The sequence below is a fragment of the Lolium perenne genome, chromosome 2 (genome assembly GCF_019359855.2).
Source record: "Lolium perenne isolate Kyuss_39 chromosome 2, Kyuss_2.0, whole genome shotgun sequence".
Classification (NCBI taxonomy): Eukaryota; Viridiplantae; Streptophyta; class Magnoliopsida; order Poales; family Poaceae; genus Lolium; species Lolium perenne.
This window is the reverse complement of record NC_067245.2, coordinates 287,418,023-287,443,033: the sequence shown is the minus strand read 5'-3', so window position 1 is coordinate 287,443,033 and position 25,011 is coordinate 287,418,023. Positions and strand designations below refer to the sequence as shown.

General features: G+C 43.2%; 2 protein-coding genes across 2 annotated transcripts; both read right to left on the bottom strand.

Annotated features, from left to right (window-relative positions):
* Positions 1-15,624: 15,624 nt before the first annotated feature.
* On the bottom strand, positions 15,625-17,669 carry LOC127336334 (putative F-box/LRR-repeat protein At4g15060). The gene is made up of 3 exons (XM_051363141.1): positions 16,746-17,669; positions 16,481-16,648; positions 15,625-16,204 (listed from the first exon to the last, which is right to left on the bottom strand). Exons 1-3 carry the CDS (start codon positions 17,667-17,669, stop codon positions 15,875-15,877), a joined length of 1,422 nt encoding a protein of 473 aa, XP_051219101.1. The 3' UTR covers positions 15,625-15,874.
* A 117-nt stretch (positions 17,670-17,786) lies between these two features.
* Positions 17,787-20,415, bottom strand: LOC127336335 (thylakoid lumenal 29 kDa protein, chloroplastic). Its single transcript, XM_051363142.2, has 11 exons — positions 20,260-20,415; positions 20,055-20,162; positions 19,763-19,847; positions 19,601-19,635; positions 19,441-19,506; positions 19,281-19,321; positions 19,036-19,166; positions 18,810-18,916; positions 18,560-18,697; positions 18,301-18,435; positions 17,787-18,180 (listed from the first exon to the last, which is right to left on the bottom strand). Exons 1-11 carry the CDS (start codon positions 20,344-20,346, stop codon positions 18,070-18,072), a joined length of 1,044 nt encoding a protein of 347 aa, XP_051219102.1. The 5' UTR covers positions 20,347-20,415; the 3' UTR covers positions 17,787-18,069.
* Between the last annotated feature and the right edge of the window lie 4,596 nt (positions 20,416-25,011).

Below are 25,011 nucleotides of genomic sequence, written 5' to 3'. Positions count from 1 at the left end.
ACTAGTCCATAATGAAAGTCCGTCAAGAGTAAATGACAAGGTTGAAAGTTAAACACCACATACTTCCTCATGAGCTATGAAACATTAACACAAATTGAGAAGCATTTTGAAGGTTTTAAAGGTAGCGCATGAGAATTTACTTGGAATGGTTTGAAATGCCATGCATAGGTATTTATGGTGGACACTTTGGAACAACTTGGTTTTCAGGTGTTTGGAAGCACGAGCAGCGTTCCCGCTCAGTACAAATGAAGGCTAGCAATAGACTGGGGAGTGACAAATCAAGAGAGCAGTAACTGTCATAATCATGCTTGCGGCAAAATAAATTAACGGAGGCATAAAAGTGATACAAGAACTCTGAAGCAGTGTAAATCATCGAGGCTTAATTGACTTTTGTTCAGTCATATGCATGCGTGAGCATGTGCCAAGTCGATATAAATGAATTATTCAGAGGAGGATACCACAATACCATACCTACTTATGAATAAAACAATGCAAGCAAACATCCATGACATGCTACTCATATTAATAAATTGGAGCTAAGCACGAGAGATCATGAACTACTAGACTTTCTCAAATGACATATACCTCACATGAACCAACTAAGCATGCTCACATGGATGAGTATATGTACAAAAATGAAAACAAATAGAGTTCATACCAGCCTCTCACCACAATCCAATTGTCGTAGATCGTCATTATTGCCTTTCACTTGTGTAGCTTGGATAATATGAAATGAAAACCATGCTCCAGCCACCGAAGACCATTGAACTCAAAATGAACTTTACAAACCAAAGAAGAACAGCAAATATTTTTGGTGTTTTCGAATTGGAAACAAGAACAAGAGGAAACAAGCGAACAAAGCAAAATCTTTTTGGATTTTCTTATAGCAAACCAACGATAGCTAATAAAGCAAGATAAATGCAAGAAACCAAAACAAACAAATGGTGAAGAGAAACAACAGAAATATTTTTGGTCTTTTTGGGTTTTAGGAAAGAAACAAAGCGAAAACAAGAAATGGCAAACTAGAAGAGTCACATAAACACAAAGCAGCAGAAATTCGTCAAACTTGACAGAAGTACAGTACTCGATTTTTAAGAAATTCTTCCACTGCTCAAATCGAAAAGTGTTCAACTAATGAAAGTTAGATAACAACCTGGGGAACATGCTCAAAAATTGGCTTCGCAAAATAACGTTCTGGCTGTTTTTGAGAATTTTTATGGTGACAGTCCAGAATCTGTTTTTAGGCAGGACTTCCCCAAATATCATCTTCCTCTCATTAGAAAACCACTCAAAGAAGCAAAACAAGTATATACAAGTATCCAGCAATCATAATATGCAAAGAATGAGTGATGCCGGTATACCTCCCCCCAAGCTTAGGCTTTTGGCCTAAGTGGAGTTCAACCCCAACGAGGATCGCTGTTCCACGCCGGTGGATCATACATGGCGTAGTCATAATAAGGTCCCTATGCAGAAGAAAAGCGTGGAGGCTCCACATGCCCAAAATGTTGATGCGAAGAACTTGCTGCATCGGATGACGAGTCGAGGTGTTCCTCGGCCTCCTCCGTGCCACCTCTTGCATGCTGGCCATCTCCCTCCAAGTATACATTCAGTTCACCTTCTGTGACTGACCAATCCTTCCTGGAATCAAAGTTAAACAGAGCAGGTGCAGGCAATCCTACTAGTTTTTTAGTTTTCTTAGTTGTACTCCAAGTTTTCTTGTAAAATGTTATCTTGTAAGACAGGTTACTCAAATTAGATGAATCAGAAACAAATTCATGCTTAATCATGGAGACTATGTCAAGTTTCTCTATGGAGAGCGGAATATCAAGATGGTGAGGTTCTACACCATGCATAGCTAATAAATGGGAGGCGATGAGACCTCCACAAATTCCTCCCTTCTCACGGTTAGTAGCAAGTCTATATGCTATCAAAGCTCCCAAATTATAAGTCCTATCACCTCGTAATGCAGCAGCTAGAAAGGCTAAATCCTGAATAGATAGCTTACTACCATTCTTTCTAGCAAGAATGCACTTGGTAATGAAGTAGGCAAAGTAGCGTATAGCTGGGAGTTGAATGCTACTAATTTTACCACTATCCTCTGAGAAGCTTCTTCCATGACTAATCATCTTGTAGAGATTCAAGAGCTCTTGTGGCGATCCCCTCATCTTCTCGCACGATCCCCATTGTGGCACTCTAATGGCTGCACAAAAATCATTGAAAGGCAAGTTGACAATTTTGTTATAGATTTTGTACCGAACCATGGGGTTAGATTGAGACCAATTGAATTCAAAGTCCTGCACTACAGACATAGTCAGTTTGGCATATTGGCATGGTTCATCATCAACAAAATTACCCAACCCTGCACGAGAAATTAGATTCTGAACATCTTCCAATATTCCCGCACTTCTCATGAAATCTGTGCACGGGTAGTAAGAGGGGTATACTCCCTCTTCGCGGTTCACTCTCATGACTTGTTGTACCTCCAATTCTTGTTGGTTTAGTTGATATCTATTCCACTCCATTTTCAAGGAGCAAATGTGCCAAATTTCAGCAAGAAATCTGGGCTGAGCAAGGAGATCGAAAAATCTGGAGTTCTTGAGCAGAAACGCGAGTGAGAGGAAGCTGGTGTTGATTTTTTTGGGAGAGAGAAGAGTGTGGGAGGAAGAGATGAAAAAGTGGGGCAAAGGGGGGCCCACACACCAGGGTGGCGCGCCCCCCTTGCTGGCCGCGCCAGCCAGGTGTGTGCCACCCTGGGGTGCCCCACTGGTCATCCCCAGGTACTCCCAGGTGCGTCTTCGAAAATAGGACCAATGGTATAATTTTTGTGAATTTTTGAGAACTTTGAAAAATGCACATTTCTGGGTATTAATTTTATTATTACTGGGCAGGAATTTTTTTGAAATCTCTATACAACTAAAAACTTTGGAAAACAAAAGTGCTACAGCAAGTAAAACAAGTGGAGGAAGAAAGAGATGTTGTTTACCCCCTCTATGCATATAAAAAGTATTTGTTAACAAGGTTGATCAAGTCTTGCCACCAAATAAATTTTACATAGCATAAGAAGAAATAAACCTCAAATCAATCATGTTACCTTGAATTGTATTGATATGGACCCAATCATAAGAGTTTGATATTCTTCTTTAGGCTCATATATTGGACAATCAATAGTTCCAACTTTGATAGTTCTCACATTAGAGATAGTATTAACTCCACATACTTTATCAATCCTCTTGGGGAAATAGACGGTATGCTCCTTATCATCAACATTGAAAGTAACCTTCCCTTTGTTGCAATCAATAACAGCCCCTGCGGTGTTAAGAAAAGGTCTCCCAAGAATAATAGACATATTATCATCTTCAGGCATTTCCAACACAACAAAATCAGTTAATATCAAGCAGGTATTAGTAACTTGAATAGGAACATCCTCACATATACCAACAGGAATAGCAGTAGATTTATCAGCCATTTGCAAAGATATATCAGTAGGTATCAACTTATCTAAATAAAGTCTCTTATAAAGAGAAAAAGGCATAACACTAACACCGGCTCCCAAGTCACATAGAGCAGTTTTAACATAATTATTCTTAATAGAACAAGGAATAGTAGGTATACCTGGGTCGCCCAACTTCTTTGGAACTTTACCATTGAAAGAGTAATTAGCAAGCATAGTGGAAATCTCCTCATTGGGGATTTTCCTTTTGTTAGTAACAATATCTTTCATATACTTTGAATAAGAAGGCAATTTAATAGCATCAGTCAAAGGGATTTGCAAGAATAAAAGTTTCATCCAATCACAAAATTTATTATAGTGTTCTTCTTCCTTTGATTTTAGTTTCTTAGCAGGAAAAGGCATTTGCTTTTGCACCCAAGGTTCTCTTTCATTACCATGTTTCTTAGCAATAAAATCTTCTTTAGTATACCTTTTATTTTTAGCATGCTTTCCAGGTTCATCTTCAACTTCTTCTTTATCAGAAGCGTCATTCTTATCATTATCATTACCATTATCATGTTCATTACCACTTTCAGTTTCAGCATCGGAAATAGAAATACTATTAGGATCATTAACATGTTCAGAGGATTCTACAACCTTTTTATGTTTCTTCTTCTTTTTCTTAGAAGGAGCACTAGGTTCAATTCGTTGAGAATCTTGTTCAATTCTTTTGGGATGCCCTTCAGGATATAGAGGATCCTGGGTAGAGACACCGCCTCTAGTTGTTACTTCATAAGCATGTTTCTCTTTAGAATTATTTTTTAACAAGTCATTTTGAACTTTAGTGAGTTGATCAATTTGAGTTTGAACCATTTGAAAATGTTTAACAAGCATCTTAACATCATTGGAGGTTGTCTCCACAATATCATGCAAATTGCTAATAGCTTGAGAATTTTCCATTAGATGATTCTCTACTCTCATATTAAAATTTTATTGCTTAACAATATAATTATCAAACTCATCTAAGCATTGAGCAGGAGGTTTTGAATACGGAATATCTTCCCTAGTAAAGCGTTGAAGGGAGTTTACCTCGATCATGGATGAAGGGGGAATTATCTCACATATATCTTCTATGGGAGGTAGATTCTTCACATCTTTGGATTTAATACCTTTTTCCTTGAGAGACTTCTTAGCTTCCCTCATATCTTCATCATTCAATTCAATTAAACCCCTCTTCTTCAATATTGGCGTTGGAGTTGGTTCAGGTATATTCCAATCATCATGATTCCGGCTTATTCTAGCCAATAATTCTTCCGCTTTGTCTGGAGTTCTTTTCCTGAAAACACAACCAGCACAACTATCCAAATATGCTCTAGACTCAATGGTTAGTCCACTATAAAATATATCAAGTAGATCATTCTTTTCTAAATCATGTCCAGGTCGAGCTCTGATAAGAGAACAAAATCTTGCCCAAGCCTCAGGCAATTTCTCTTCATCTCCCTGGTCAAACCTATAAATTTTCTGTAAAGCAATATGTTGAGCACTAGCAGGAAAGTATTTTCGAAAGAAAACATCACGCAGCTCAGTTGGACTTTTAATAGAGCCAGGAGGCAAATTATTATACCAAGTTTTAGCATCATCCTTTAATGAGAAAGGAAAATTTTTAGCAACAAAGTAAGTACGCATTTTGACATCATCAGAAAACAAGCTACTCATAGAAGAAAGTTCAATCATGTGTTCTACAGCACTTTATTTTTCAGTACCACAAAAGGGTGCTTTCTCTACAATAGCTATATGAGATAGATCAAGAGAAAAATCATAATCTTTATCCTTAATGCATATAGGAGATGTGGCAAATTTAGGATCATGAGATAACTTATGTCTAACAGTATATTGTGTGAGGAACTTTTTAATTTTTCTTGCATCAGCAGTGGCATTGCATCTATTAATAAAATCATCATTAAGCTCCACATAATCCTCATCAGATCATCACTAGAATAATCAAGTTCGTGTGAATTAACAAAGCGTAGTAAAGATTAGGAGTTTCAGCATTTTCAATTTGTCTAGACCTAGCAATTGTAGCATCTAGAAAGGATCCCAATGAACCACTATCATCAAGCACAGCAGAAACATTATCAATATTATGAGAGTTTTCAGATTCAGCAGAAGTACCAGCAAGTGAAGCTTGCGGCGGTGAAACAAGTTGACTTATCACAGATGGTGAATCAAGTGTAGCAGAGGTACTCAGAGTTGTACCTTTTCTTGTAGTGGATGGTAATATGGCGACTTTTGGATCGCGAGATTTACCCATGATGGAGAATTTGCAGCGAACAATATCAATCCAAGTGAACTTCCAAATAAAGCTATGCTCCCGGCAACGGCGCCGTAAAAACAGCCTTGATAACCCACAAGTATAGGGGATCGCAGTTAGCCTTCGCGGGAAGTAAATCCCAATTTATTGATTCGACACAAGGGGAGACAAAGAATACTTGAAAGCCTTAACAATGAGTTGTCAATTCAGCCGCACTGGAAACAGACTTGCTCGCAAGAGTTTATCACTAGTAACAGTTTTATAACAAGCAGTAGTAGAATAACAAAGCAAAGCAGAGTAACAAAGATAGCAGTAGTAATTATAGTAAACAGCAGGATTAAAATACTGTAGGCACGGGGACGGATAACGGGCGTTGCATGGATGAGAGAAACTCATGTAACAATCATAGCAGGGCATTTGCAGATAATAATAAAACGGTGTCGAAGTACAAAGCAATCAATAGGCATGTGTTCCAATTATAGTCGTACGTGCTCGCAATGAGAAACTTGCACAACATCTTTTGTCCTACCAGCCGGTGGCAGCCGGGCCTCAAGGGAATCTACTGGATATTAAGGTACTCCTTTTAATAGAGTACCGGAGCAAAGCATTAACACTCCGTGAACACATGTGATCCTCACATCACTACCATCCCCTCCGGTTGTCCCGATTTATGTCACTTCGGGGCCATTGGTTCCGGACAGCGACATGTGTATACAACTTGCAGGTAAGATCATAAACAATAAATATCACGATGAAACAATAACATGTTCAGATCTGAGATCATGACACTCGGGCCCTAGTGACAAGCATTAAGCATAACAAGTTGCAACAATATCATCAAAGTACCAATTTCGGACACTAGGCACTATGCCCTAACAATCTAATGCTATTACATGACCAATCTCATCCAATCCCTACCATCCCCTTCAGCCTACAGCGGGGGAATTACTCACACATGGATGGGGGAAACATTGCTGGTTGATGGAGAGGCGTCGGTGGTGATGGCGGCGATGATCTCCTCCAATTCCCCGTCCCGGCGGAGTGCCAGAACGGAGACTTCTGGCTCCCGAGACGGAGTTTCGCGATGTGGCGGCGTTCTGGAGGGTTTCTGGCGACTTCGACTCCTCTCCGTGCATTTTTAGGTCGAAGGCAATAAGTAGTCCGAAGGAGGGCGTCGGGGGCCGACCGAGGCCGCCACACACTAGGGCCGCGAGGGCCCCTCCTGGGCCGCGCCGGCCTAGTGTGTGGGGCCCTCGGGCCCCCACCTGGCTTGCCCTTCTGGCTCCGCCAATATTCTGGGAAAATAGGACCTTCTGCATAAATTCCGAGGATTTTCCTGAAAGTTGGATTTCTGCACAAAAACGAGACACCGTGAGCAGCTTCTCGAAAACAACGTTAGTCCGTGTTAGTTGCATCCAAAACACACAAATTAGAGGCAAAACAATAGCAAAAGTGTTCGGGAAAGTAGATACGTTTTGGACGTATCAACACTCAATATTATGATCTTCTCATTTAAAAAATAAAACTAGACACAGATAAAACAAGTACGCTTCAAGTTTTTGCGAAAATTTTATGTTGCTCAAAAAGCAGAGTTTAGAGATGCTCAAACCAGAAGTTTTTGAATGAGTCCCGTGGGGTGTTATGGGCATTCCCAAGCTTATGATAGTCATCATACTTGAATCATCTTGGTGTGATATTCTTCTATTCCCTGTGAAAAAACTTCAACACAAACTTTTCTGACCATTATTTTCTATGGGGTGATGTTAGAGGTACAAAAAATTCATAGTTGCTGCTATTTTAATCAAGAATAAAATTATATCTTCATTAACCAGAGAGAACATAATGTTCTAATCATTCTAGTATATCAAAAGTTTCAAGTAAAAATCATTTTGATACTCAAAAGAATGGATCTAACAAAGTAAGGCATGTCCAGAATTTTTAGCAAAACTGAATTTTTGGCACGACTTAGGCACCTCAGAAAATTTATTCAATTTACGTGCATATAGAGGATGGAAAGTTACAGCTTCTTTAATTTTATGAAGATTTTAGGAGTTACCAAAAAATACAAAAATTGTGTACCAAAAAGTGCAACGCAGAAATCAACAACTCCATATTATGTTTGCAACTTTTAAACATCCAAATGGGTGAAAACTTGATACTTTATTTAAAAACTATAGAGTAAACTAAAAGAAAACTAACATGGATACAAAAAGTATGAAAAATAAAACCAAATATAGAAAATATCGGGTTGCCTCCCGTAAAGTGCTTTCTTTATAGCCATATAGTTAGGCTTACTTACTTGATTCAAGTGTCATGGAAATTATGTGGTAGCATGAATGCTACCTCCTTATTCCTTGGAAAGTGTTGCAGATAGTTCTTGTTTGGTAATTGAAATTTGACATTCCCTTCTTTAGAATCAATGATAGCTCCTATTGTTCTCAGAAAAGGTCTTCCAAGGATTATTATATGACTAGAGGCATTTCTTCGCATGTCAATAAAAATGAAATCAACATGTACATATGTTATATTCAATTCAACCATTGCATCATTTATTTTGCCTAAACCCTTTTTGGTTGAATCATCAGCAATTAATAAAGCAATGGAGCATTTTCCATATTTTCGAGATTAGTAATTCATATAGCTCTTTTGATATGACAGAAACATTAGATCCTAAATATAGAATGGCATGATGTTTTCTTTATCAATAGATATTAAAATCTTGGGGATCCACGCATCCCCAAGCTTAGGTGGTATCATAGCCTCATTATTGTACCTCTGGATCTTTTCTTTAATGACATAGTTAGAAATATAGGAACCAAAACCAACTTGATTAACATTAATAGTGGGATCTTTAGCAAATTTGTCAAGTATAGCAATCAATTCATACAAGCTAAATTTATGAAGATCCAAGAGTGGTTCCCTAGTTTCACTATGCATTTTAACTTCTTCAGTATGTTTATCATTAGCAATCATAAGAGTTTATTTTTCATCCATAACATTCAGAGTCTCCCAAGATTTATCTATAACTTCTTGCACACACTTAATTGTTTCTTCATGGCTCTTTTGTTGTAAGATATTTTTGAAAGACACAACTTCTTGTGTTAAGAGCTCAACTTTATCAATCAATGCATCTTTCATTCTATGAATTCCTTATTCAACTCTTTTTGTGAAGCAATAAAAGATCTAATGGTGTTTTCTAGTTCATTAGAGTTACTACCACTAGCATGTTTGTTTGGCACATAAGGTGGCCGGCCATAATTATTGTTATTTCCAAACCCATTGTTGCCAAAGTTTATTATAAAATTAACATCCACATTTTTATTGTTGTTTCCAACTAATTCTTGTAAAGGGACATTGTCATTATTTTGTTTGGCTATGTAGGCAAGTATGGCATCAATTTTATTGGATAAAGGATTTTCTTCTTCAATTGAATGCACTTTCTTAGTGGGATTATGTGCTCTTTCAGTATGCCATTGACTATGATTATGTAACATGCTTTGTAATATGGTTTTAGCTTCAAGCACAGTTTTACCCATAAAAGCACCTTCCGCAGCGGAATCTATCATGCTTCTAGACATTATGTTTAACCCATTATAGAAAGAGTGTAAGATAGTCCATTCATTATCTCCAAGTGATGTGCAAGTTCTAAGCATGTTTTTAATTCTTTCCCACGTTGTTTCTACATGTTCATTATCATTTTGTCTAAATGACAAGATGCTATTTTGATTTTGTAAAATATTAACATGTGGGTAATACTTTTAATGAAAGCCTCGTTAAGATCATCCCAAGAATTAATACTAGCAGTAGGTAATGACAATAACCATTCTTTCGATTTTCCTCTAAGAGAAAATGGGAATAATTTTAGCTTGAAAATATTATTTTACACATTTTTAAACTTTTGCATATCACAAATTTTGCAAAAATCATGTAAATGCATAGGGGCATCTTCACTAGCACTACCGCCAAATTGTTTCCTAGTTATAAGATTTAATAACCTAGGACTTATTTCAAAACTTTCAGCAGTTATCTGAGGTGTAGTGATAGTATTAGCAATAAAATGATCATTAGGAGTGTTTGTGTAATCACACAATTTAGTATTTCTTTCCCCGTGATTTTCAGATGATAGTTACTACTACTTTTTATGTGTTTTTCAATTTTTAAGAGAAAGATCTAACAAGAAAATAAAGACTAAAAACAAGATAAATAAAATACGATGCAAAATCTAAAAGAGATAAGAGAGCTCACATCAGTATTACCTCCCCAAGCTTTGGTGAGACACAGTTGTAAGAAGATTCTTGTAGGGAATACCTCTCACGCAACAACCACTATGATGAAACTCCTTTTAGCTCCTCGGCAACGGCGCCGGAAAATACTTTGATGGGGGTAGATGGAGTGTCTTGATTACTCACCGGCAACGGCGCCAGAAAATGTCTTGATGACATTGGAACTCCAAGTGCAGAATGTTTTATCAGCAGAGTATTTTCCCCACCAGGGTGACTCGAGGGTTTATATCGAACTCTCAGGGAACTAGACAAAGATTATCTCTTCTCCCTTCTTCTAGCAATCCTACAAATAAAATAAAAGCCTTGTGTCCCCAACTCCACCGTGTGGTTGTCAAGCACAAGGTTTCGTGTAAGTAATATAATACAACTAAAAATAAAGTGAGTAAAACTAGACTAAATAAAATAGCTAAGTAAAGACTGTAAAGAGTTGATTGTTTTTGGTGTTTTGGATGCAAATAAGAAAAGTAAATATTTTTGTATTTTCGGATTAAAATAGTGCATCAAATAGAAAACAAGGTAAAAGCATTATAAAAGTGTTTCTTATGATAAAAAGTGGACCAGGATTCATGGGTTCACTTGACTATTTTCTCTTTAAGTTGTGGTGGACAAATAGTAATTCATCAATGAGATATGAGGGTGCAAATAATAGTATGCATAAGATCAGAATTAATATGGACATCACGTCCTAACATAGAGATGATGCAACACATCTCCTCATATACTCCACAAGAAAGGGAAAACTTCATGCAAACTTGTATTAAGAATTAACAGAGCATAGCCATAAGTACTTTAACATGATGTTTGAATATCAAATATGCTACCTTGAACAAACAAGATTATCACTACCGTCACGTGATGAACATAGCACATGCATTCACTTTATCCCTAGTGAGGTAGCAAAAGAAAAAGGCAAAGCCATAATAGATCATAAATATATTGTCACTATCCAATCACTAAAACCATGCTACTCCATCTAATACACACATCACCCCACGCACGCTCTTGCATAGATGTTGGATCAGAACAAATACTTAAGAATGGGGTATATAACATGCATCTATCAATACATCTTACACATAATATGATCAGATCGCATAGCACAATATCATAAAATAAGGATCCACCACATTGGTATTACAAATATGGCCATAATCATGTGAGGCAGCTCATATGGCACTAAGAACTATGAAGAACATGAGAGAAATAGATCAAGCTACTGCCACAAACCCGTACTCTAGAGGTGGACTACTCTCCCTTGATCATGGTGATGATGATGAAGATGTTGGATGAGGTAGAGATCCCTTCGGCGGTGATCCCGGTGGAGTTTCCCCCTCCAATCTTCTCTCATACAGCCTCTGTTTTCGTGTTTCCGTGTTTGTGCGGCGCTCCCCTCCCGATAACTCTGCGAGGTCAAAATACGTCGGTGGGCGAAAAGATCACGCGATTTTGACGATCGACGACCGAAAGAGCACAGGTGGCGCGCCCTAAGTGTTTGGGCGCGCCACCTGAGGTCTTTCGGGCCTCAGGCCCATCTAGGTGTCCTTGAAAGCTCCAGGGGGCTTCTCCCAATGAAAAGTGACGCTCTGAAAATTTCAGATCAATTTGACTCCGTATAGGTCTTTGAAAGTGAAAAATATACAAAACAGGGCTTTCCCGTTCTGCAGAGTGATAAACCAAATAAATGGGATCATTGGTAAATCTCCATAAATCAATGTAAAACATGGTATTATCATCATATATGTTGCAAATATATGGGAATTCAATATGATAAAGGACAAAGTTCATGTATGCATTGTACATGCATCACGTATCATAGCGCATACCACGAGAAAAGTTAGTGCCAAAAAAATCTTGTACACAAATTTGCATTGAGATTTTAAAAAGCAATAAATATAGCATTACCATGATACTACTGGATCATACTACCCACTATAGAAATAGTATCATATACAAGACCAGCCTGAACTTTTGGTACCAAAAATAATAGAAACTACCTATTTTACTGTCGGTATTGCTTCAAAAATTACTTCTTGAAATAACATGGTTTTTTCATGTGTGTGGATATCTCCCAATCCAGCTTGGTATCCGTCTCACTTTATTTTTTTTGTCTCCAACCATGTGATTCCTCATAGTGTTAGTTGTTGGCTTCTCCGTTCTTGACCCCTACATCGCTAACATCAGCTAGCTCCATCGATGCCTTCAAAGGGCGGATTTATCATCCGGGCATCATGGGCACATGACTGGTCTCATCACCTCTGCTTATACGGACTCCGACGAGCTTCCTAGACATCGTACATAGCTGGAGCAGCAAGATTCAACTGAAAATTTTGTTTTAGAGAAGAATCAGCTGAAAAGTAGGGTTTGTCATTTTAAGATGGCTAACTCGGGCATGTTCGGTTGTTCCGCAACATGGCCCATTGCATTCCATAGACCATACTTAGGCCATTACTCACGTTTGGGAACTTGGGAAGTTAGACAAGAGTGAAATCCATTCACTTCATATGTTCGACACTTCATCTCTTGTAGCTAGCCGAGGCAGAAAAATATGCCTAGACTCTAAAAGTTTTCTTGGTCCACCACTGCTCCCATTCCGTGATTTGGGACTCTTTCGTCCTCACCCTTAATTGTTCCTATGGCTTAGCAATTGTTGTTGCATGTCCAACGTGTTTCTTTAAGGCATATCCTTCCATACACATCATTAGAGTTATGCGATACTACCGAGCACATTTTCTCTGCCTGCCCCATGTGATAGTCATGTTAGTCCCTCATATTGTGTGTGTTGGGGGGGGGGGGGGGGGGGAGGTCGTCGTTACCTCTCTTTAAGAACTTTATGAGCACGCCTTTGTTCCCCTTACAAATCTTTATGTGCATAATTTGGAAGAATCTCAAATACGCGGCATCAAGTTCTTCGAAAAGAACTAAAGTTCAGGAGAAACTTTGACATAAAGAAAAATATGAGATTTTGTAGACTTGAAACTCGATGACTACCAGTGGCTTTGTTACCTAGAATAGTACTTTCATTGAAAGAGCCAAAGCAAGAGAAAAAACCTCCCTCGTGGGGAGAGATCCTTCAGAATGTAATCCTTGAAAAATCTGAGTTCTATAACCTTTATCGATTGTAGCTTTGTGTGACTATCAAGAGGGCAGTGTTGGGTCACACAGCATTCAATGTCTGCATAATTAAAAAAATCACCGTGCAACAACACGATCTATGTCTAGGGTTTAGTTTGTGCGTTTGCCAATAGACGTGAAGGTGCAAAAGTTAATAAAGTGTGTCGGGCAGTGTAGTTTAACTCGTCTGGTCCCTCACATAGCTTCGGTGGATCCCACAAACTCCTTCGCATTTATCCTTTGACTACAACGATTTTGTCGGTATCGACTTGTACGAGAAGGAAGGTAGAGCGGTTGATTTCTAGATCTGATCGCATGTCCTAGGTCTTTATGGTGGCTATGGTTTCCAACACTTGGAACTTGTGTCAAGTGTTAGCCTTGGTCACCCTTGCCTCCATCTTATATAAGCATCCAAGCCTATAACTATCGCGTTCCCACTAAGTCCTTATAAGCCTTCTACAATACCCATCGTGGAGAATATCCCTGTGGATCTCTCTCGCCCTTGACCTTGGCCTGTGAAACCACCGCCGGCCTCTCTCCCCCTCGCCGCCGGCGGCCATGGTGGCCGGCGTTGGGTGGGGGAGGGGTCTAGCTCCAAGTAGTCGTAGGGTTCTTAGTGTTAACTTCCTCCCCGGCGAATAAATTCGAGGTCAGATCTGGAGCTTATATTCTTCCCCCTCTTGCCATTCTTAGTGGGGATGAGGTGGCGATTTGCTCCTTGGCTGACTCCTCCAGGTTGGATCCATGGCAAAGAGTAGCTTCGGCTCTCTTTTCTCCTTTTCCCCCTTGTCCTTCTTTTCTGAAGGAGTCGATGTCCTGGCGAGGCAATGGATGCTCTCCGGTGAGGCGCTCCGACGACTCTCCAAGGTGGAGGCGTGGTGGGAGCTGCAGATCTGGCGAGATCTTCTTCAATAATCGCCGCAGAAATTTTCTCCGTCAAGGTTTTCATCGGCTCTGCTGTTACTCTCGTCGTCATGGTGGAGGAGGAGGTAGCCGAGCTCCGCTTGCTTGGTGGTGGGGAGATTCTTGCTGCTTCGGAGCTTCTACCTGGGCGCAACACACAGCGACGGCCGTCGTTGTGATCCTTGGACGTAGTGGCGGCCCATCTGCAACCTCCATGGCGGAGGCCCTCATGGTCGGCTGCTGGAGCTCGACGCCGCGGGGGAGTCAAGTGGTGCGTCCCCGACTCTCAAGTGGTAGCCAGGGGCCTGATCTTCGCGCCGGACAAGAGTATTCGAGTGTCCTGTGCTCGGGACTCGGCGGCGACGCCTTGAGTCCACCGGCGATGGGTGGCCGAGGAGCACTTGGACTTGATTGCTTTTTCTTCATTTTAGTCAGGGTGCTTTTTGCAAAGTGGAAGGCCTCTTCTTCAAATTCTAGGTTTATCATGGCAGTAGATGCTAAGGGGCTTTTCTGTAAGATGTACCTGCCACGTGTGATAATATAATTGCTCCACCGGGGTCTTTTGACCCCAATTCTGTGCAAAAAAAAAACCAAGTCCTTATATGAGAGCAACACAAATCCAATTCAAGCATGACTCTGTCCTCGTTCGACTCGATTCCAACCTAGTCATCCTAGTTTAAGTCGGATCACATCCGACTAGTTTCGTGTCCTTAAATGTGTGAACTTGCAGGTTTACGACCAGTTAAACAACTAGAGCTGCCCTAGCCTTCCAGTCCCTGCCATCACTCTAAGTCCAACTCGCTCCCATGAACACTCAATCTCAAGTCGATAGTCAGTAGCAGCTCCTAGCAGAACATGCCGATTTCCAAGTGTCGTAAAGTCATCACCACCAACCTTTACAATGAGTCGTATGCCTCATTCACTTTGCCTCACTATATACCTTGTAAAGCTATAGATGAGTTCTTGTCATCCTTTTAATAGCTTTACTGTCTTCTCAATCCCATGATAGGGATTCACCGGACTAACTCTTAGTCCAACTCCTTGATACTTTTAGTCGAGTTGCATGGACATGCTTTCTGAATCAATCACAGGGCCAGAGAATATTTCTCCATGTCGGCAAGGGAAGGGGCTGGGGTAAGTTCCATCTTAATCAACCACGCCACGCAACTTGCTTCACAGTTACTACCCAGTTACTAAGTACCATTTGATAGGCCCTAAGTTCACATATCCACAACTCGGATCATTTGAAGACCTTAGATCTAAGGTCATGACATATATATAGTTTGAGACTAACAAATGATAATATGCTCTTTGCATCTCAAAGTGGGTTTGTTCGGCTCGTTAAACCCCTTTACCAGAATCAATACTATTGGATTAGCATCTCCATGGCCATGACTAGTGGGACCGGGTTATTAGCCGAGTTGTATAGTCCCCATACAGTTTTACAACCGAATCATATATTCAATGATACATATCATTGATAATGTTCAAGCACAATTGCATAACTTATAACTTATGAATACACTTCGAAAATACCACCATACATGATCGACTATAGTGCATATTTTCAACATGGAGACCATGTGGTGATCTTCTTGTGAACACCATGAAAAAGATAGCAATTGTACTAGAAGAAAAGCCATTATTTTAAGACTTACATATGTCGATATGAAATTCAGCACTATAGATCTTATAAGGCAAACATTTACTAACCAAAAGTTCAAAACTTGTACTGTCTAGGATTTAGGTTACAGAAATAAAACCCACGCACGTTCATGACGCCAAATGTACTCTGAATATGGGCCCAACTCGGCATGCATATATAGTATCCAGTTCTCACAATACTATTTCTGAAATCCCGTTGTTGGAAGTGATATGTACTCTGACTTTAAGATTTGGACGACAAATAGCGCGGACCTTGTCGACCACCTCCTCAATTGGAGCAGGTAGATCAAGGTACGGTTCATAGATGTAAGATATATTAATTTCCACATTTATCAGCTTTGTTGGACTGCATTTGGACAGAAGCAGCTTTAGGAATTCCACATGGTCATCTGTTCCCTTAAATGAACGGATCTCTATCTCTTCAAGTGAATCAAGGGTACTGTTATCCGCCTGGTGACTCGCCGTCAAACGACACGGACAATCCAACAAGCATATATTTTTCTGATAAAGAAGCACATGAAGTATTTTAGTCACATTCGTAAACAAAATACAACATGCTAGATTTATACTCCCTCCCTACTAAAATAAGTGTTTTAATTTTGCCTAGACGTGGATGTATCCTTGACTCGTTTTAGTTGCAGATACACCCATATCTAGAAAAAATTGAAACACTTATATTAGATCTCGACTAGGAGGTTCTTATTATGCTATATAAAAGAAAAAAATTTAAGTAGGCAGGGAAATATTCACTGCCTAAGAAAAAACTGAAGAAATTACCATCTCATATATCTCCAACACAAGCTTCCTTAAACTGTTGCGCATCCTCAAGAGAAGTGGCATGCTTGGAAAATAGCCATAGTGACGCCCTGTTACGTTTGCCGACAAGGTTTCACACATTGGAAGTTTGTCCAGATCATCCAAGAAGTTACTGTATCCTTCCACTTCCTGTCAAAAATTGGAAAGCCAATGAGAAGAATTAACACTAATAGTTTGACCAAATAATAATGCGAGTGGTTTTTCTGGAAGCTAGACGTGTGCGTACAATGCAGACGCGCAGCCTCAGCTCGTCGACTGCATCGAACCGCCGCATCTTGAGGGGACTGAGGGGAGGTGTTCCATCTCCGTAGTATCGCGTGGTCTGTAGCCGCCGGAGACGGCGAGGCACATCGTCCGCGAAGTGGCACCGGTTAAGGCCCGGGACGTTAGCCTCGGCGAGCTTCGGGGCCGAGATGTGAGCTTCGATGAAGGGGCAACCCAGAACAAACACTTCGAGCACAGGGGCTACGACCTCGAGCGGGCAGGCGGACTCGTTGAGCTGGAACTTGAGACGCTTAAGAGAGGTGGAGCAGACGGAGACGGCTCGGTCGGTGAGGGGTTGGACGCGCAGGGTAAGGTCCGTGAGGCGCGGGCACATGGAGGAGATGAGTTCTCCGAGCTCCTGGGCGTCCACTACGGCCCACTGTATCGTCAGGACGGTGAGCGCCGGGAACGAACCCAGCGGCCGGAGTCTGAGTGTGAACCAGTCGAGGGAGAGCGTGATGCTCGTCGCTCTCCCGCACGGGGGCAGCTTGAGCGCATTAATAGTGACGGGAGAGGGGAAATTGGTGAGGGTGAGAGAGAACGTGCCAGCGACGCGACGCGAGGCGAAGCGCAGCCACGCGGCAGTGGGGCAGTAGGGGACGTGGAAACCTTCGACCTCGGGCACGGTGATGGTGAGGGCGGAGACGGTCGGGGCAGAGTAGGCGGCGAGGGTGCCGTTCACGGCGCGCAAGAAGGTGCTCGGAGCGTGGAAACCGGCAAGGACGAGCTCGGGGAGACCGGTCCAGACGCGGCGCCAGCGACGGGAGAGGAGGCTGGTGCGCGCGGCGGCGGGGAGCGAGCGGAGGCGGAGGAGGATCTCCTGCAGAAGGTCGTCCGGGAGGCCGCTGATGCGGTCCAGCCCGCGCCCCTCCATGTGATCGATCATCGATGCCGCATCTGGTTTGATACGATGGATCGACGGAGTTTTTAACTGACGAATTAGGGCTTTCGGGCGCGTCGTTTTTTTTTATGCTGTTATCTTTTGCATCAACCAACTATCCCGTGAGATAATCTTTCTTCTTTCAAACCACTTCATCTCTTGTTTCGTAAGTTACAGAACATTCAATATCATGCCGGTCACTACTTCAAACAAACCATCTAGTCGCCCTTCCTGCCATGGACGAAAATATGTACTCCTCGTGATAAACTACAAGGCCTGCTGGCACGGCTAAAACACAAAGCCGAATCAAAGTCACTCTCCGTAGACACCTAACATGGTCACCTGGTGAAGCTCTCGGTTCATGAATGCCATGGCTCGCAGGTATTATGCCCAGAGAAATCATCAATCACAGCTTCAGATTGCCCAAGTTAATCTTTTGCTTGGGGTATGTGTAGGCCTCGTAATTTATCTTCTGCCCAAGGTAGCTCAGCTTCGTGAGCGTGGTTATCAGGTCAACCTGCGATATATACGTTGAGAAGTAAAAAAAAAAAAAAAAAATCCCAGTTGAAGATTTCAGAACCATACATCCTGCAGCATTGGCATTGCCAGCAGGTACAAATTGTCGGATCTTCCGTACCTCGTAATCAGTCCTGGAGACCGTCTCGCGACTACGCTGGTACTTCTCGACCCACGGACGACAGTCTGGATCAACGATCAGTTTCGCCTCCGTGACAGCTTGGTCAGGCCCAAAGAAGGCTGACATCACAGCAACCTACAATAGAATTTTCATGACATTGGTGTGGTTTAATCACAGTTCTGGAGACCTAGAGAAAAAGTGATCGATACCAAAAAAAAAAAGTTCATGAAGATATAATTGACTAGTAGTGACTAGTGACCTGACGAGGACCGAGACCAACGGCGATGAACTTGTCCTTCATTTCCTGCACAGAAGCGCTGCCCCACTCAGGCACCCTGCCCTCTGGATCAGGTTCTTGGGCGTCATCTCGCCCGAATATTTTGTCGAAAAAACCCCACTGCAGTAGTAGATGTATTGAAATGCATATGACTTTGTATTAGCACACTAGGCCTAAATGTAGAGAAGAAAAATGAGCAGCGAAACTCTGGTCTGGCGGAGCGAATGAACACCTGCCCACTTGACCCGTATGCTGAGTATAGGGTTCTTCCCTTATCTATGTTCCCACCGGCCTTGGCGATGGCCTCATCAAGAAATGTTTTCTTGAGTGCCTGTTGTGCTGTTGCAGGTAAAAGTAGATTTGAGCATACAGGAGTACCCACAAAGATCCTAGTGCTTACACTCTCCTTGTTTACCAAAAATAAAATGTTGCTAACTAAATTGTGCAAATTATCGCACCTGCTATTTGGATCAAATCTGCAAATGAGATGGGACCTCCCTTGGAGTAGGAATCTATCTCTTTCTTTGTTTCGACTAGTAGATCCAAAGCAGCAGAAAGCCCACTGTTTTCAGGTCTGCTTATTTCTGCACTTTATTACATAACAGGAATTGATCAAACAACAGGACCGAGCAACTTGTTAGGATGTCATCTGCAGATCATAATTGCAACATCAACACAAAGATGTAGAGACACAAGCTGCTACCTTAGCCTGATCGATCCATTTGGCCCTCCTGACTTTGTGGCCTATAGAAAAGAGTTATAAACAGACAGTACATCAGGTTTAGGATATTTTCATATTGTGACATGTATAGAGGCTCCATCCAACTGGTAAAGAATTATAGGAAGCCTTGTGGAGAGTAGACCTTGTCATATGTCATAGCATCATTCAGCGCCAAGGTCAAAAGAGATGAGACGAGCTCTGGCTTTGCCTGCAACAAAAGACTTTGAAAGTTTGAGCCTACAAAAGAAACAGATAGGTGAAATGGAAAGCAAATTGTGAGTGTGCATAGTCTGCAGTCTCACCTCTATGGCTGCTGTGAGGGTGCCTTTGATGCTTGCTGAGGAAAGAACAGAGTGCATTAGTCATTCAGTTGACGTGATGGTAAAGAGCTTGTACAATTTTATCGAAAAAAAGGGAGCTTGTACTAGCATTTCAAGGGGAAAGAAGGACCTGAGGCAACCTACATTGGAACTCAGAGCGCTGTCTGCGTTCGATCAAATCAGCTGCAGCAGCCTCTCCTGTGAACCTTGTCGAACCCTCGATAATTTCCTAACGGACACGCATAGCATATAGAATTAGCTGCAAAATTTTGCAACTATGATGAAAATAGAAGTATGGAACCATCTTCCACCAAAGCTACATTTGTGTCAGATGTGTCCTGCTAACACAGAATTGCGCTGTAATGATACAGACTTGCAGTGTGCATTGCTTCTTCTTGTAAGAAATTAAAAAGAAACAGCAGTGTAAAGCACGTACCAATCCAACGGTGGCGCCGAAGCAGCCTCCGATAAGATCCCTTCTGTGGAATCGCAGAGGCTGTCCGGCCTCAGAACCCTCAGGTGTGACCCTGCAGCACACTTGAATCTGCACAGAAATAGCAAGCGTTACTCACCATGTTTTTAGACTAACAGCATTGAAAAACTAAAAACCAAGAAGAATCGCAGGGTCGACATACACGTACCTGCGCATGCCTGCCGCGTGCCGGGGACGAAGAGGACGACGGTAGGCGGAGCAGCACCGGAGCCGAGAGGAAGGTCGCACCCGCCATTTCCTCCGTTAGACTTGAGCGTTCTCAGTCACGGGGCTGGCTGGTGCCTGTGTTGTGCGCATGGCATGCAACGACAGGGTTCAGGATAAGGCAGCCAATCACAGACATGCACGGCAGCATCAGGCATTTCCCCTGTCTACCGGCACCACACGTTTGCCGGCAAAGCGTCGCGTCGCGGGGTACTTCCTCCGCGTCCCCGATTGGCTTTCCACGTTCTTACCGAGCCGGCAGAAACTGTTGGATAATTAGGCACAATTTTCATGATTAATTTCAGAATATTAAGCATGACGACAGTAACTACTAACATGTGAAACTCGAACATACTAGATGCAGTGATCAATATGAACAGTAGCAGAGCAACCAGTACAACATCCATCGCTAAACAGATCGAGATATGTCGCACGTACCGATCTGGTGGAGGTGGCGGTGAAGGTGTAGCAGACGATGTCGCAGCAGTAACGTTGTTGATGACAACGTTGTTGACGACGGGGACGACGGGTCGAAATAGACGGCGTTGTAGACGACGGTAGGCAGCACCGCCCGACTTGGACGGAAGGCGACCCGTGATGAAGAGCTTGAGCAGTCGCGCAGAGCGCTTCCCAAAAACCTAATTCGCCCTTTCCCGTACAGGATCGCAAGGACGAGCGGTTCCGGAGACCTGCTCTCCCGTTCGCCGATGCACGTCGGCGCGCGGGATGGAGTAGGCTACGATGGCGGCGCAAGCAGAGAGAGAGGTGGAAACCCTAGCCCGTGTATATGATGTATTTCTGCGGTAGCCGGGCAGGAGATTATATAGGCTCGGAAAACCCTAGGCAACGTGGGCCACACCCACGTCGCACGAACGTTTCGAGTCGGTTACAGATAGCCCACGATCCGGGAGCGACCCGAACCGACTAACTGCGACGCGTCCGTCTAGGACTCTGTTCGTTTTCCTGAGCTGCAAAAAGTAAGGAAAGTTTCGGCTCGAGGCTCAATCCACTCACCACGAGCGCGGCGCGCGTGTCGTGTCGTGACGTGACGTGTCGTGTCGAGACGAGCGAGCGAGGAGGAGGAGGAGCGCGCGTGTAGCACTCCTATTCTCACTCACTTACTAGTGGTGGAACAACCCACCTTATAAGGTGGTCTAACTTCCTCCCAACTTTCCATGTGGGACTAAACTTCCCACCTCTTGCCACTCCCTAGTGAGCTGCCACCAACTTGGGCTCAAACTCACAAGGCTGCCACTATGTGGGCTTTGAGATTTATAGGAAAAACTGAAATCTAATTTGGGCCACTAAAAGTGGGCCCAATATTTTAACAATCCCCCACCAGATCTCAAATCTCATTTAGAGATTTACCAATACTCACTGCTTGTTTATATACCAGTGTTTCAGCGGAGACTGTTAAGTTGAACTTTCGCCTAGAACCTTAAGCTACATCCATTCACACTTGAACAATGGACTAAGCCTTGAATTGCAAGTTTTGCGTGAACAGGTGTCGAGGGTACTCCTCGCCAATGCCCTCCGATAGGGGCTTAGGGTTGATGGAATCCTGCAAGCTGACTCGAGACATCGGTTCACAGACAAGCGGGGAGAGCGATTTACCCAGGTTCGGGGCCCTCGATGAGGTAAAACCCTTACGTCCTGCCTGTCTGTTCTTGATTATGATGACAATGGGTTACAATGGGATGCCGAATAGTTCGGCTGAGATCTCGTCGAGATTACTACTGCTAGGGTTACCTAGCTCTAAGCTTTTTCTGGCTATGATCGCTAAGATTGTTCGTGTCCCTCGGCAGCCCCTCTCCTGGCCTTTATATAGGAGGCCAGGTCTCAAGGGTCCTAACCGAGTACGACTAGGTTTACAGTACTTTTAGATCTAATCTTTCCTTGTTGTCCGCTTCCTTGTCTTGCCCGCCAAGGTTTCTTCCGATGTGATGTCCAGGTGGCCCATCTAGCCGTCGGGTGTCTTCATGGGCCTCCAATTAGTCAATACAGGATAGGGCAACGTCCATTACTCGAAGGGTAGTGCCCACGTCAGTAGCCCCCGAGTGTCTAGCCGAAGATAGTTCGGGTAGAGACTAATGCATGTCTTCTCCTGATGTTCTTTGCTTATCTTGAATTTGCTCCGTCTTTATTTTATCGGGTGCGCGTCAGCGCTCCCGATGGGAGTAGCCCCCGAGTCTAGGTACGGATGCTTGTAATCCGTGCGTAGACTCAAGTTGTACCACTCGAATATTTTCCTCTGTCGATGTTTTCCACAGGTCTTCATAGGTCATCCGATATATTTTCTTTATGCAAAGGATAATGAGTAACGTGCCCAACTTTTGTTGGTTAACTGCCGATGGCAAAATAACGTTACCCTACACAGAATCAAGTCCCCGGGCATGATCCTGGAGTGCAAAAAACTTGTATTGGGTGTGCATCATGCACTCCCGATGGGAGTGTCTAGGTGCAAGCGCTTGTAACCGAGTGCAGACTCAATCCTTCTTCCTTCGACTGCTCATGCTATCGAGTCGTCATTTTATCGGGTGCGCGTCAGCGCTCCCGATGGGAGTAGCCCCCGAGTCTAGGTACAGATGCTTGCAATCTGTGCGTAGACTCAAGTCTTTCACCCGATAACTTTTCATTTCTCCTTCGAATGCCTCAAGGGTTGTTTTTTTATGACGTCACTGCTGACGTATAACTGCTGTGGGCTGATTGACAGGACTTGACCTGACGGGCCCATCCTAACTCTGCGCGGACAGTTTTTAGGGCTTGATCATTGCACGCGTGGTGACCGAGGTGCCTCCTCGATTTTCGCACAACGTGGACATAGTGGGCCGCCGGTTCCTCCCCTCCTTCAAGCGCCACGTGCTTACTTAACTCTTAATTCCTCCTCAAAATCTCCAAAAGGCGAAAAATTCCTAATCTCCTCTACGGTTCCCGCAGTATCTCCTCATTCTTCCCCTTCTTCCTTCCTTCGTCGTTGTCGCACCGCCACCGCAGCTTTTCCAATCTTCCTCAGATCCCACAATGGTGAAGAAGAATAATCCTGCCGCCGCCGCCAGCTCCACCAGCGGCGGTGCCGCCGCCAAGTCCTCCTCTTCTCTTCCGAAGGGGAGCGCTCCAACCGCTCCTCCCCCAGCTCTGGCGCCGCCAGCGCCGTCGAGCTCAATGGTCAAGCCCGGGGACTGGGTAGCATCAACCGTCACCAAGCGTGACAAGAAGAGATCCCGAAGCCTAGGATTGATATCCTTCGATGCGGGAAATGTGATCCTTCCAGGTGCGATTTCTCGGCCTGATCCTCCTGCTGGCTTTACTGTGATGTTCTTATCTTTCCTTCACCGAGGCCTTTCACTCCCCACTCATGGATTCCTCCTCCATCTCTTGCGGACGTACGAAATCCAACTATGGCAACTTACTCCCAACTCAATCCTCCACATTGCTGTGTTCATCACCCTTTGCGAGGCGTTTCCAGGTATTGAACCTCATTTCGGGCTGTGGAAAAAGATCTTCTATGTGAAGAGATACAGCAGTAGCAATGGGTACTTTATCACCGGAGGAGTAGGTTTTGTCGCTCGTTCAGAGGTCAATTACTTTAATTTCCCAATGAGAGAGTCCGTGCAAGGATGGAGGCTGAAATGGTTTTACGTCAAGGACTCCCTGTCACCCGAATCTCGGCTTCCTTGCTATGCCGATGTTTCCGAAGCCAAACCCAAGAACTCTTGGAAGAACATTCTCTCACCTGATGAGAGAGCATCAGCCGAAGAATTATTCGCCAAATTTCTTCGAATCAAAGAGGCCGACGGCCAAACTATGATCGGTACGGAGGTGGCAGCGGTATTCTTGAAGCGCCGAATCCAACCAGTCATGGCCAGAGTTCACCCGATGTGGTTGTACTCAGGTCCAAAGGATGAAACCAGGATTAATGCTGTCGACCTGTCGGAAAAGGAGTTGCTTGATGAAGTTTGACGCCTTACTTCCTTTAACCAAGAAGATTCGATTCCACTGATCTCTTCTCATTCTCCTCTTGATGCGGATCATCCACCATCAGAGGTATTTTTCTTTCTTCATGTCTTTACTATGCCGTTTTTTCTTAGTCGACACAATTTCCATTGTTCTTACTCTTTATTTTCTTCGTCAGATCCCCATAGTTTCTGGAGATATGCATGATTCTCCAGATGACACTTCTGAAGGGAGAGGCTCCTCAATCCCCGTAGATTTCCACACTGTCGAGCATGCAGGCCCAGAGGACGAATGCAATGGTCCGATAGATTTTGATGCTGCCCACACCGACCTTCCCTCCTCAGCCGATGATGCTGGTGTCGCGGATGGATCGACGCGTAATGACAACGCTGACCATGATACCTTTGTTGATGCAGCTGCAGAGGAGGCCAGGGCTTCACCTGTGAAGAGATCGACCGGCGGCTTTGCCGATGAAGATGATCTCTTCGACATGTAAGTAGTTTCTTTTCGGAAGTTATATTTTGCCCCTTTTATTTTTCTCACTCTTTTTATAACCATTGTCGACTTTTCACCTTTGCAGCGACGAAGGGTTTATTGAGCCCCCATCTAAAAAAGCCAAATCTGATGCTGCCTCGCCAGTCGTAGCGGCTTCCAAAGCTTCGACTCCTAAGGCTGCCCCTATGGCTCAAGCATCGACTGCTTCTTCCCTTTCCAAAGGGAAAGGTGTTTCTCCAACTGCTGC